The 13,941-nt window shown below is 39.9% G+C and overlaps 1 protein-coding gene across 4 annotated transcripts in view; it reads right to left on the bottom strand.

Annotated features, from left to right (window-relative positions):
* Positions 1 to 13,941, bottom strand: part of lpin1a (lipin 1a) — a 112,420-nt gene that overhangs the window by 59,355 nt on the left and 39,124 nt on the right. For all 4 annotated transcript variants that reach the window (XM_048531707.2, XM_048531708.2, XM_048531709.2 and 1 more), the window contains exons 2-4: positions 12,449 to 12,649; positions 8,600 to 8,695; positions 660 to 970 (exon numbers count right to left, since the gene is read on the bottom strand). In XM_048531707.2, the coding sequence (XP_048387664.1) occupies positions 660 to 970; positions 8,600 to 8,695; positions 12,449 to 12,649 (608 nt within the window). The remainder of the gene's footprint in view (positions 1 to 659; positions 971 to 8,599; positions 8,696 to 12,448; positions 12,650 to 13,941) is intronic.

The raw sequence follows: 13,941 nt of genomic DNA, 5'->3' as shown, positions 1-13,941 counted from the left end.
TTCCACTACTGACATTTAGTAGTGCAGGCTACTGCTATCTACAAGATGTGCTGCAGAAACTTACTTTCCAAACTCACAACTGCTTCCACCTAGAAGCATCTGCTGCCCTAGTCCATGGGAGTACCACACGTTCAAGTACCCCTCCAAACCACTCATGAGCCAGACTTCAAAATAGAATCACTGGGTCAAAAATCTTGACATTTCGTGACACTGTAGGTAGTTCGAGGCGGCAGCTCACCACCTTCAAGCGCAACTAGGGTTGGGCATTAAATGCTGGCCAGCCAGCGATGTCCACATGACTCAAACGAATAGCAAAAGCCCATTGGCAATGGGCAGAGACCCTGTAAAAGGGGAGCACAATTAGGGGATTTCTATCTAGGTTGCTTTAATTCAAACAGTTGTTAGTCAATTGTGACTTCAATCAGGTTTCTCATGCCAAAACTAATATGTAACTAGATTAAAAGGTAGTTTTAAAAATTAGTATTTTTCAGGCTGGTTACAAATTAAAACAAAAAGCTATTCAAAAATCCACATCTCCCAAAGAAATTAAATTCTGCAGTTTGGGAAATCAAAGAGTAGGAGTTGCAAGCAACTGAAGGAGCCTGTTTCCTTTAAATAAGCTAATAATTTCTTGATGGTCTGAATATTCTTGTACACACCTTACAGTTTCAGGGAATTCAATCTCCTCTTCAGAACTGATTTCAATCGGAAACATATCTTCATTCTCTGAAGTATCGCTGTTGTCATCTCGTTTTACATTGTCCACTCTCGATTTGCGCCTCCTTTTCCTCCTTTTCTTTGCAGAGCTGTTACCGAGTTGGTTCTCTGGAGCAGCCTGTGTAACATGAGTTGGTACTGATGTGTGGGAAGATCCAGTCAATTCTCTGCGTCTCCCTGTTGTTCCTTCTTTTAGTGCAGCACCTTCCGATCCAAGGATAGGTGAGGTATTCAAGTGTAAAGGAACATTTGCCTGGAAAACAGTAAAGGATTTCAGTTACACCCACTCTGGATTGCCAAGTAGTCACAAATAAGTGAGTATTTACATATTTGCTCTTCATTAATATACAACTGGCTGTGGATCCTTTGAAAAAGAAAAAGATTTTTCTAAAGATGTTCAAAATCTCAACCAAACCTCATCCAGATATTGATTAATCTAAAACAATGCTATCCATGGTGACATTGAACACTTGGGATTCCAGAGCATCATGATAGCTCCACTTGCTACACAATTAACAAAACAGAATGCAAAAGAGGGGGGGGAAGAGAAAGGACTATTTTCAAACTTTGGTCAGAATTGCAGTGAGTTTATGATCTGGCATGCACTCAGTTGCTGGACAGTCACCACATCTACAACTCAAAAACAAAATGCACATGTCTTGGAAGAGAAAAGCTTACAGGGTTGAGACAGAATGGGATTAAGGAGGTAGCTCATCCCCAAAGGGCTGATTAGCCTTATGTATGGTACATTTCAATACCCTACATAGAGTCATCCTCAGGAAAGACCCAGTGAAGTCATAAATTAGAGTGGGATGCTCATGCCAGCACAGGAAAACAATGGACTTCTATCCCAAAACTTAAAAAACCCTAAATTTAAGGCAAACCCATTACCAAGGGCAGAAAACATATGCCCCACAGCCCACGGCAAACCGTTTAACAAGTTCCCAACAATTCATTTTACTCCTGTTTACATAACTGAACATTTTCCAAGAAGATTCAATTGTTGCACAGCAATTGTTATCACAATTTCAAACTTATTATTTCAAATCTAACTTGAATACTGTCACTGCAGCCTTTCATATGGCAAACCTGGTCTTCATTCCAAAGGATTTAGTTTTTCTAACAAAAAAATATATAACACAATGATTAGGAGGGTGGCTACAATTGAGGTTTATACTTTAGCATTTTGTTTCTACAATTACCATATTTTTGTCTTGTAGTTTTAGTTAGAGGGTAGATAAAAAGTGTTTGCATGACTGGTGCTGGAATTTGCCCAATAGCAAGCTTGGTTTAATTGTCAGAGAACTAAAGGAAGCCTCAGGTTCTTCTATGGAAGAGAGGGGAACAATGCTGTCATTGTCCCTGACTCTGCATGCCATCTAAGTTTTAAGTCCACAGTAAGTACTATTTGTCATCCAAAAGTTTCAGAAGTGTGCTGTAGATGAATATTAAACTGAGGTGCCACAAAGTAAAAGGAAGTTGGGATCAGGAATAAAATTTAACAGACTTCAAAATAAAAAAGTTAGGCTCAATGGGAAGCACACTTCGCTGTCACAGCATCAGCAGCAGAGGATGTGAATGCCTAAAGAGATGGATGACACATCAAAATCAAACAAGCTACTTTGTTCGGAATGGTGTTGGTATTGAGAGAGTCTGGAATACAAAATTGAAGTGAGTTAAAAGTTAGTTAGTAGAGAGGAAACATTCAGTTTTAAAAACTATAAAAACAAAATAGGTGAAAAGAAAAAAAGTCAAAAAGGCTCAAATTATCTTTGCTGAACAGACTATTTTTACCTGAACATAAAAGATTCCAACTCAAAGGGAAAGTGTACAGGTTTTGTAAAGGCACCAAAAAAGGTCAGAGATAGTGACTAGCTGATAACCTTAAAACCAATTGTTATCTGACATTTCCATCATTCAACATTGTAGTAGTTGGCATACATGTCCCAGGAGACTGTATTTAAGCCAATTAAAACAAAACCACAAAAATCATTGTATCTTCTGTCAAACAGTCTCAATGTCCACTCTTCTTTCTCAGCATTGGATCCAGAGTTTCTGTCCACTGTATGGGATGGAGGGGGTGCATGTGATGTTAGATACTATCTAGTTTTTAAAATAAAATTTTAAAAACCAAGTTAAGAGAGTGTTATTACAGCACAAAGGCCATTTGGTACATCCACAATTAAAATCAAGTCAGTGCCACTTGATCCCCAAAGACCTGTAAGTTTAATCCTCTCCAATTGTGGCATCCATCTGTTACCGCTATAATTTACACAGCGTTCAAGGCACAATTCAAAACAAACTTTGGTATGCTCTTAGGTCACTATACACCTTGCTGAAGATCTAATTGAGAAAGCAGATTGAAAACCCATTCACCATTTTAAAAACAAAACACCATCTAAAGTTGCAGAGAATCAAAAACTAAAATACTGCTGTCAGTACCAATAATTATTTGGCAATCAGAAGCAAATATTTATGTGATCACGTGATTGTCTACATGAGGCACTGCAAGTGCTTTAAAAAATGTGAAGAAAACAAAACCAAAAAATTATATTGTCATAGGTTACCAGTTTGAAAACGCAAGCTGATTGTTCTGTACTTTTGACATCCATATGTATTTATTATTTACAATTTGAAGGAGTAGAAAGTGCAAGATTCAAAAGTGAGTGTTTTTCGGTCTCAAGTGGTTGCATTGTGGTGTCAGGTGTTAAGATCTAAATAAGCTTACCGAAGCAATAAAAAAAGTTGATGAATTATTGCAACAACCAATAGATTCTTTTCCAAAAAAAGTTCATGCTGTATTATAAAAATACAAGTGTGAAATAATACACATTTCTCCCTCCCATTCACAGTGCCCAGTCGGGATAGGGTCCTTGAACTGTAAGTGGTCTGACCATGTTGATGGGCAGACTTTTCTTTTGTCTCAGGCAATTGTTGGATTTCCTGCACTCTCTTCACCCAAATTGTTCACAGGTTTATTTTTTAAAAAGTTAGAAAATCAGCCTTCAGTGGCCAAGGGATTTGCTTTCCTTAGCATTATGGTGCTGCAGCTGATTCAGGAACAGCCTTGCGCTTCCAATTTAATAGGTCACGGTCACTTCACAAAAGCAACCTTGACTTTGAGCAGAGAAGCCAAGTGTCTCCTGGCAGATGCTGTTGATAATGGATCAACAGCCAAACTGGGGACTGTGGATATTCTGTTTCCAGTTCACTGAAGAATTCCCAGCTTTAACGTGCGGTGCTGAATTAGTCTGGTCTTCAGAGGTTGGAGTCTGTCAAATTTCCTGTGGTGTTTCACTACCACTTGTGTTTAAGCCAGGCTACTTGAGATAGACAATCGACCTAGGCAGTTCAGTCCAGCAGTGATCAGCTCCTTTCATAGCCAGGGTGAGGTCTCCACGAGGTCCACATCACGATGTCGTCAAGTAGGCTACAGGATGGAGGAAGGATGCTTCCATGGGAGGTCTTCCATTTGGTTCTACCTATCCCCACCTAGCATTTACTCCTACCCTCCCTCCCCAAAACTACCTTCTACATACAAACCAAAACATTTTCCTGGCTACCAGCAGCTTTAAGGAAGGGTCACATCAAGAAACATTAACTGATTTCTCTAGGTGATGCTGCCAGATCTGCTGAGCTTTTCCAGCAATTTCTGTTTTTACTCCCATTCAGGGAACACATTCTATTTGGGTTAAACATCCAGATATTTAAACAAAAGATGATACTCCACAGTCAGCCGCTGGACAAATATTCATACCTTGGGAATCTCCTCTCCCTGGCAAACTGGAGGCAGCGCTTGGCGGCCCGAGAAATACTATTTGTTGGCAAGGGCATCAAATCTGATACCAAACTAACAGTCAACAGGATGGTAGAAATCAGCCATGCATCTGTGTATGTTAGAGACATGGATAATACGGCAGGCTCTTCAGATTGAGGAGGAAGCATCACTAGAGATACCTTTCAGAATCTGGCAAAATGACTGGCAGGATAGCCATCCCAGTGTAAGTGCCCTCATGCAATTCATCTGTGCCAGGACACTGGCTGCAGTAGGTGGGTCACACGTAACACCTGACCAGACTCTACTCTTCGTTCATCATGAGGAATGTGGAGGGCAGACCAAGTGTTCCAAGGAGGTCCTCAATTTCTTCTTTTTTTAAAAAAAAAACCATCCCGATTTAAAAAGAAAAGACAATGCAACACCCCCACTAACATATGGGGAAAGCCCTTGCCCAGGATTGGCCAAACTAAACCAGCATTGACAGAAGGTACAACATTTGAACTTTTCCAACAGATCCAGCTGGGGGAGGCCATGTACAGACAGCAACAGGTGCCAAAACCCAAACAGCCTGCTGTCTCCAGGTGGGCAAGGATCACTTCAGGACCCACAACTCTGGAATAGGCAGAAAGCCCATCCTTAATCCTGAATGATTGCTGAAGAAAGCCTTCCATACAGTACTTCCTACTCCCTAGAAGTAGGTATTCCAACTTAAACTTCACTTGCCCCTCTTGCCAGCTCAACAGCTGTGGTCCATTTTCCACCCCCACAGCCTTGTTGTATCCCTCAGCACTATTTGTTATAGAACTTCACAGTCCAACGTGGAGTTATAGCTGCGCAAAGATATGCCCCTGTTTCAAAGTGTCCTCACAGCCAGTAAGCCAACTCTGGAATGGAAGGATTGCAGCATTGTTTTACTATATTTTTCTCACCTTTGTGTGCAACCTTCACTTCTGGTCACTTTTCCCATGTTTACACTCACTTCATACTTCAGCTGCTATTCTGGAGTTTTCTAAATTATCCAAATTGCTCCCAGAGTCACAGTATCATCAAATTATTTAACTGAAGGGCAACTGCAAGATTCAGATCTGACATTACTGAATAAGAAGGAAGTGACGTCTCAGTGATACAAGGGACACCTCAGGCAAGCAAACAAGGTCAATTTTTTTTTTAAATAAGACAAAAAGAGAAGGAAACTGTTTGCCGCTCCCTTCTTTGTCTACAGTTAAATTGGTCTGTAGCTTATATACTGCATCTTCAGCATTAAGTGGACTCATTTATCTAACTCAAATGAAGTAGAATCATTTATCAACTGTAGGCTAAGTGAGTGATCGACAGCTTCATAAATGTTAGTAAAGAAATTCAAAAAATGCATCTGCTCTTTTTCCTTTCCTGTTTGAACGACTGGGGAAATGCTTAATTCTGTACTGGAGCGGGTGATCCATGACGAGCCCAAACTCATACATTTCAAATTGTGTAGTTAACATTAGCCAGAGACACTCAGCCTGTTCACTTGCTTCTTCATACCTTACTCACCATGAAGCCACTCCTCATGGCTATTGGTCACTTTCCCGGAACTCATGACATGACCCCCATAATTATCTAAGTTGCCGTCACAGGCAAATTTCTCAGCGTTACTCATACTAGCTCGTCTCTACCCTCAAATTTATAAAGATTAGTCAGCCCTATCATAATGCATGCAGTTTATCCACCAGCCTAACCTTGCTGACCCTCCTCCCGTCAAAAGAGGAAAGGGTAAAAGTTATATTCAACTCCTAAAGACTGGGATCTACAGTTGAACACAGACACACCCCAATAGACAGGCACCCCAACGATGAAATTAAACAGAGGTATTAGTAATTCATTTTAGTTAGTTTGTATCTTTTTGTCCACATTCTATCTAGAAGTGGGACGATTTTAGAAGGGAACAGGAACATGAGTGTACACACAAATATTTACAAAGCTACAGAAGGTTTGAAAAGGCTGAAAAATGCAAACAGTAATCCTTGATTTAACAACCAAAGGTATGAATTCACAAACAGGAAGGATATGCTAAACCTTCATAAAACACTGGTTAGCCCCCCACATTCTAGTAGAGATGCCAAAATAGGGGGGGATTAACTGGAATGTTTTAAGGGATGAAAGACTTCAGTCACATCAAGGCTAGAAAAGCTGGAGATGGTGTTCTCCTTCCAGAATTGCAATTTGAGGGAAGATTGAGTGTAACAAGAGAAACCATTTCCAATGGCAGAACAGTTGGTGACCAAAGTGGATAGTTCTTTTAAAAAAGGAAAATTGGCAAGAGGAACAAAACTGACGAGAGGAGAAATAACTTTGCCACTGTGTCAAATAATATCTGGAATATACTGTGTGTGGAGGAGTTGCGGGGGGCGGGGGGGCGGGGGGAAGGGGGAGGACAAGTAGAGGAAAATTAAATTGCAACTTCCAAAAGGGTGGGATAGAAAGAAGAAAAAATGCATCAATCCAAATAGTGCAATTAATGGAATTGCTCTTCAAAAATAGCCACTGTGTCTTCAGAGATTAAAAGGTGATTTCCGCCCCACCCCCATAGTATTTTATGATTTAATGGCAAGCTATAAAAACTTGGTTTCCATAGAAGAGAAAGATTAGAGGGGCATGGTTTGGAAGTTCTTTTAAAAACTGAAAAAAAAAAATCAGTGAAGGAGATAAATGATTCCTTCCTTACTATGCAGGTTTACAGAAGACAAACAACTGTGGCGTCACTACAGAAGGTGGATGTTGAACTTGCATGTTGACTGATGTTTCAGAATGTTTGACCAGAAAGCTACCATGCTTGATACAAAAGAGGAACAAAGCCACAAACGGCCAAGCCGACAGGGTAATGAAGCAAATGGAGGAAGCGCACAAGGACAGAGGGAGCTGGAGTCCACAAGTATAACTCTTTCGAGGGAGCTGCAGTGGTGAGTAAACTTAACGGGATCTTGCACTTCATAACCCAGATGTATTGAGTGCATGAGCAAGGAAATACACTGAACCGTCGTAGATCTGGTCACAATTGGTGCCTTGCACAAGCTCCGGTTAACCAGCCAAGGTAAGGAATGTGAAGATCTTCACCAAAAAGTACAAAGGAGATTTTCCAGCGTGATTCTCAAATTAGGAGGTTGCGGTTACCAAGCTGGGTTGGAGAAATTGGTGTCCTTCTCCTTAGAGCACAAGTTATATGGAGGGATTCAAGAATGTCAGAATTTCATTATGTAGATGAAGAAAAGATACTCCCATTTGAAAATGGTACAGGATTAGTGGACATGACAGTGGGAAAGAGACGGACGTTAGTCGGAGTAGGGAAGCCAGAAGTTAGCCACAAAAACGTGGGAGTTGGTGCTACAGAGAAAAAGTGCAGAGAATGATTTCAAAAAGAATGAGGATAGGGACTGAAAGAGCACACAAAGTGGGACTGACTGGACTGGGTTTTTAAGTGTTGGTAATTCCAATATTATTTGGTGGGTCCTGGAGGCAGAATAATTACACTGATTTCAGAAATGTAGTATTAAATAAACATAAGACATTGGCAGTAAATTTTAAACCCAAAAAGTAAGACGTTTAAAGAAAGAATCCAATCTGCCTCAAACACATGCATGTCTGACTTTATCCAATTTAAATGCTTGCAAATCCCTCCTTGAACCCCCTCCATTCCAATCTCTAATCTTTTTCAGTGATAGATTTTGGGGGTTTCTATTTGTAACATGTTTTCAGAGCTACCCTAGTCTCATCACTTGTGCTGGGTGAGAGGAGATAAAGCGTGGTCATTCAGCTTCTCCTGAACGCTCACTCACGGCATGCATAGAACATCTTTATAGAAAGGAAAACAGGGATTTTGCCAGAACCTCCCTAGAAATATATGGAATGCAACCTAGAAATTCAGCCAGTGAGTGAGCTGGAAGAAAGAGTGCACGAGCAGCATTTGGGCAAAATAATTATGGTCTATAGTGCAGCTAGTGATCTAAAAACAAAAATCAATACCACACAAGGGTAAGCTGAATAGTTCCAGCAACTATCATTTACTGCTTGCCTTATTGTCAAAGTCTAATTAAGATTTGTATTTAAGAACCTAAAATTTGAACTTGCCTTTTTATCTGTTGTTTCTTGAACAAAAAATGCTTCGCCATTGTCTCCAAGTTTCATCTGTAATTGCACAGGTTCTCCATTGATTTCTATATCCACCTAAAAAAATACAAGACAAATCCATGTTGACAAATTTGTATTGCCATTACTTCACAAACTAGCCATCTACGGCTAGATCTGTGGGTCTGAACAACAGGTTTTGCACTTCCAAGTGCTGGAGATAACCTCACTAAACCAAAAGGATCTGAAATGCAGATCATTTGTTGCTACAATTTGGAATACAGCAATAAAGGTCTAAAAAGGAAAGAAAAACATCTCAGTTATTGGTCCAAGGTTTGACCATTACAGCATTAATGCTATACTCTAAACCAATTCATTGTTAAGTGTACAAGATGGGTCAAAATCTACATCCATAATTGCACACATCACACTTCGACTAATCAAGTCCCACGAGTCTTTGGGTTATCACACACAAAGTGTTAAAGCTTGTATCAAAGTACGCAAAATCTTGTACTTTAGAAGGGTCAGTGGACCCAAAATGTTAACTGATGATTTCTCTCCACAGATGCTGCCAAACCTGTTGAACTTCAAGCAATGTGTTTTTGCTGCCCCCAATTTACCCATCTTTTAGGTCCAGGTTAATGGAATGCATCGACCAGGTTTCTGGTCTTGGCAAAAATTACTATTTATTACCAAGTGATTTTAGCTACAGTACCCAACTTTTTTGCCTGTTGACAAAACTAATTGCTAAAAAACTCAACCCAGGCCATGCCTCCCAACGTGCACATGTAGAAACAGAAAAGTCACCATTGATGTTATGGGTGGAGAAAAAGGCTTGTCAAGACATTCAATGGATGTGTCTGTCAGGACTTGGTGCTCTTTGATGTCTCTTCTCCACCTACTTTCACTTACTTGGAGGAAGCACTGGTTCACAAACTTACCAAATCTGACATTTTGATTAAAGGCAACTGCTTACAGCAATTTAAGGCAAAATAAACTGGCTTCCTTCTGGCTACAGAGAGCCAAAGTGCACCTCCCTTTCCCAAGATCTGAAGAAAGTTTGAACTTGCTGTTCACACCCAATGGCAGCTCAGGTACTTGGGAGCAATCACACTGTCAATAGCAGGCAGAAAGCCCATGTCACCAACTGGTCACTACTCCATAGACCATTCCGCAGCTTGTTACTGGCCAAATCTCACTCCATACATATCCCCCAAATCCATCTTATCTGCAAGTAAACTCTCCATACTGCTTAAACAAGCAGCAGGAATAGTCTTGATACACAGAGTAAAGTTAACAAGGGAGGAATTATTTCAGGTTTCACTAAGCATGACCATAAAAGTAAGATATTTTTCTTCACTTAATTAGGTTGCATTCTCTTGGGGCAGAAAATACTTCAAAACCTAAAACTGCAAATCTTGGTTAGCGCAATTTTATTAGATACATGGTCTGTTGACCAACACATTAACTCAAGGTACAGCATTAGTGTTAATAGAAAATCAGAAAGTCCAAAATGTCCCTGCCTATTGACAAGTCAAGCTGATCCACAACTTCAAAACAGCATCCCTCACTGCACATAGATGATTTCTTTTTTCTAAAAGAAGTTATACTCTGTATGGCACTTCCAACTCGGCACCTCATGGTATTGAACGTCAAAAGGTTTTGTCGTGCAAAACCATCCATAGTTTCTTTCTGGGCATTCACAAAATTAGACCATAACATTCCAACACAGGAGAATCTGCTCTACTAAGTCTGATGGATTATAAAACCAGTGGCACACAGACACATGAATATATTTATCTACGTGAACACAACTTAAAGCATTAATTGATAAATAATCAAATTCTGACTGTCAGAAAGCTCAATTTTGGTGCATAACACTTACAGGAAATCTCCAGTCTTAATCTAGAATCCTACTGAAACTTTGGTCCTGTAGGGCTCAAAATAGCAACGCAAATTAACAGCAAGGACTTCAGACAAACCTCACCCACTCACTTAACTCTTGGCTCACACAAGAAACCAATACAGCTCCAAAATGTGAAAGGAGTGGAGGGTTTGGATACCTTGCTGACATTCTTAAAAGAAAAAAGGTGGTTTTAGACAAAAAAGGTCAATCAAAAACTGCTTTGCCATTGATCACAAACATGATTGATCTTACTCCAACTTCAGAAGCTACATTTCTGCTTTGATAGTCCTTGGTAAGGCAGAGAATGAAGGGCTACATTCGCCTCAGAGCTGTTGCCACTGTCTAATCTGTCATTATTAGAAATCAATAACCAACACCCAGAACAAGCATTATGGAGTCACGGCACAGAAACAGACCCTTCTGTCCAACTAGTCCGTGCCAAACAATTGCGCGTGCACACACACACACACACACACACACGCCATTAAGAATAAGGGTATAGGTAGGGTTAATGTTTAAGAAGTCCCCTCGCAACCTGTGCTCGAGAGGGGAAAAAGTAAACTGTCTTTCCAAGTCAAACTCTGTATACCCAGCAACATCCTGCTAAGTGAAAGAAAAGCACTTCTTGGGAGGAATCCAGTGATCAATAACAAGCCCATCAGCTATCATTTAGTTAATTTCAATCCTCATTGTGGTGAATGTTCCATGTTAAATGAATAAGTGATTGTCTTGTTATTCAGCAAATTGCAAAACATGACACCTTGGAGAAAAGCCTTATGAGCTTTCAAAGGACAGGATGAAACCAATTCTAAGGTATCTGCATACCTCCCCACCACACTCCTGTTTCTATCAAAATTTAAGTAACAGGCTTGACAAATAAGCAGTTATCTGTTGTCAGATGATATTACAAATGATTATCTGAGCCTCAATGATGAGCCAGCTCAACACATCAGTTTACACAGTTGACAAGGACAAAGGTAGTTTTGACGGATTTAATACTTTGTACAAACTTCATCTCTTTTTGAAGTTATATTTCAATACTTGCGCACTTATTCTGACCAAAAAGGTAATTAGTGAAGGACATAAAAAAGGTTTGTTCAAATGGAACTTCCACTGCCTGTATTTGGTTGGAAGCTTTGAGAATGCAAGGGTCCAATCAATATTTTGAAAGCAATTTTTAAATTGCAAGGCTATTTCAAAGCTGTGTGTTATAAGATTAGTCATGAATACTGGATGAGTTGACATGGGACTAAGGAACATGGAATTAATGGGGGTGGGCAAGAGACCTCATAACCTTTAAATGTTATTGGGTTGATTTACCCAATAAAGTACAGGTGGATTAAAAGTGACAACCTTTCCATCTGGTTGCATCAGTCCGAGGTGGGGGGATAAGGCAGGTGGGTTTCTCCAAGACAGAGCCAGGAACACAGCATCAGAAAACTGCAACTGTCAATATCCATTTCCCCATCAGAAACCCAGGTCATGGCACATGATTTGGCGACTACTTATCTTCACACATTTAGAATCTAATGCTCTAGCAGGTTGGGCATCTTAACACAAGAATGAAGTCAGAAAATGACTCCTCTACCCTCACTAAAGTGGCCCAATATGTACCTCAACCCCAAATTCATTAACGCATTGCCTTTCCCTGCCTACATGTAAAAATAATCTTTACAACCTCTCAGATGACCTACTGTGTGTCAGGTTTGCTGTGCTAAGTCTTGTGACTAGATTTGACACCCCCCACCAATTCATTTCTTTTGCCTTCAGGCCAAAAAAGTGGAAACAGACAGACCTTCAAATTTAAACTCCAACAACTAAAGGACAACTCCATAATCTAATTTTTCCATCCATATCCCAACACTTACAGATGCAGCAAACCAAGGATGAAACCCCAAGTACAATAGAATTGCTTGGCCTTAGTCAAAAGGCTATTGCTTACTTACCACTTTTTCTCTGGAGCGCAGCACACCGAGTTTTCCAAAGCGAACATGGAATGGAGAGCACTGAAGACTTCCATCTGGCTGTTGGACTACAATGATATCAATACACCCTGATAGAGTTGCAGGATTCAATCCCTTGTAAAGCTCTTTCACGGTGACAAACACCTGCCCAGCCAGTTGCCCAACGTAATTCATGGTCTGTGTCTTAAAACAAAAGAGGGACGTTTATAATTCTCTCCATGCTAATTAAGAAGTTCAAATCAAGTAGATCAAATAATCACAAGAACAAAAAAATTCAAATTCAGTTTCAAACAATGGAGATTTTGAAGTTTGGTTTTAAAAACCATTACGTTCAAGAGCTTAAATCTCACTAAAATTCATGGCAGCTGAACCCTCTAGGGATTTGTACTTTTCCGTGGAAAATTCGCATCATTTTGGATGAAAAGATTCAAGGTAAGACGTTCTCCCAAACCCTGCCTCTCCCTGAAAAGGAAACAATGACTACACCAGAAATACTTACAGAAAAATGTGAATTGAACATCAAAGAAAAACCAGCAAATGATTCGTCAGTTTGATTAATTTCCTAGATGCTGTAACATTTGTAGCATTTAAAACATTGTTAAAACTAAACAGAACTAAATTTCATCCTGCTGGTATTAAGTGTGCACCAAATTCTAACTTCTTATAAATAAATCAAGAAACTGAAATGGAAAATGCTGGACATAAATTATTTTGGAGCAGATAGGCAATTTCTGGATTTTGTCACTGCATTGATCAAATTACATTCTAGTTGTTACAACAAAATCTAATTGATATTCTTTTCTCTCTGCCTCTACTGTTAGAAAGTAACAAAATGGGGAAGAGAATTTAAACCACGGACTTTTCCTTCAAACATACCCCTGAATCTGCTACAGGCAATGATCCAGAGCGCCTGGTGCATCTTCTTTCCCCAGTAGTTTACTATTAAATATTGCTAAGTGATTATTTTACTACTGTCTCAATCATCCCTCAGAGTCCCAGCAGGCCATTATTGTTTGTATATCTAAAACAGTCTGTACATCACAATCGTGTTGGTTTAGTGCCACCATCCCCAGTGTGTAGGGAATTTGGGTGGGGGGCGGGCAGTAGAAAGAAAGAGAGTGCTTAAGTTCCCCTTCAGTATTAACCCTTTCTGACCCCATACTAAAACATGGAAATTGAAACTTAAATGGGGTGCCTTTTTGTTGGTATCCCTCCCAACATTCATGATTGTCTCAGCAAGTTAATTGCTCTCTTTCTAAAGCAGAAGGGACATTTAATTCAATTCTATTTGCTCCTTGCAAGTTTTTAAAATGGAAAAACTCTTGGATCAACATGGGCCTTGTCCGCAACATTCTTATTTTGCTTTGACAATGGAAACCAGTACAGACAATGCTGAAATACTCAGGAGGTTAGGCAGCAACTATGGAGGAAACCACGGTTACAGAGTGAAATCTTCTACCTTCCATGTCACATTT

This window comes from Stegostoma tigrinum, chromosome 4, assembly GCF_030684315.1.
Source record: "Stegostoma tigrinum isolate sSteTig4 chromosome 4, sSteTig4.hap1, whole genome shotgun sequence".
NCBI classification, from domain to species: Eukaryota; Metazoa; Chordata; class Chondrichthyes; order Orectolobiformes; family Stegostomatidae; genus Stegostoma; species Stegostoma tigrinum.
This window is presented reverse-complemented; position numbering and strand designations above follow the sequence as displayed.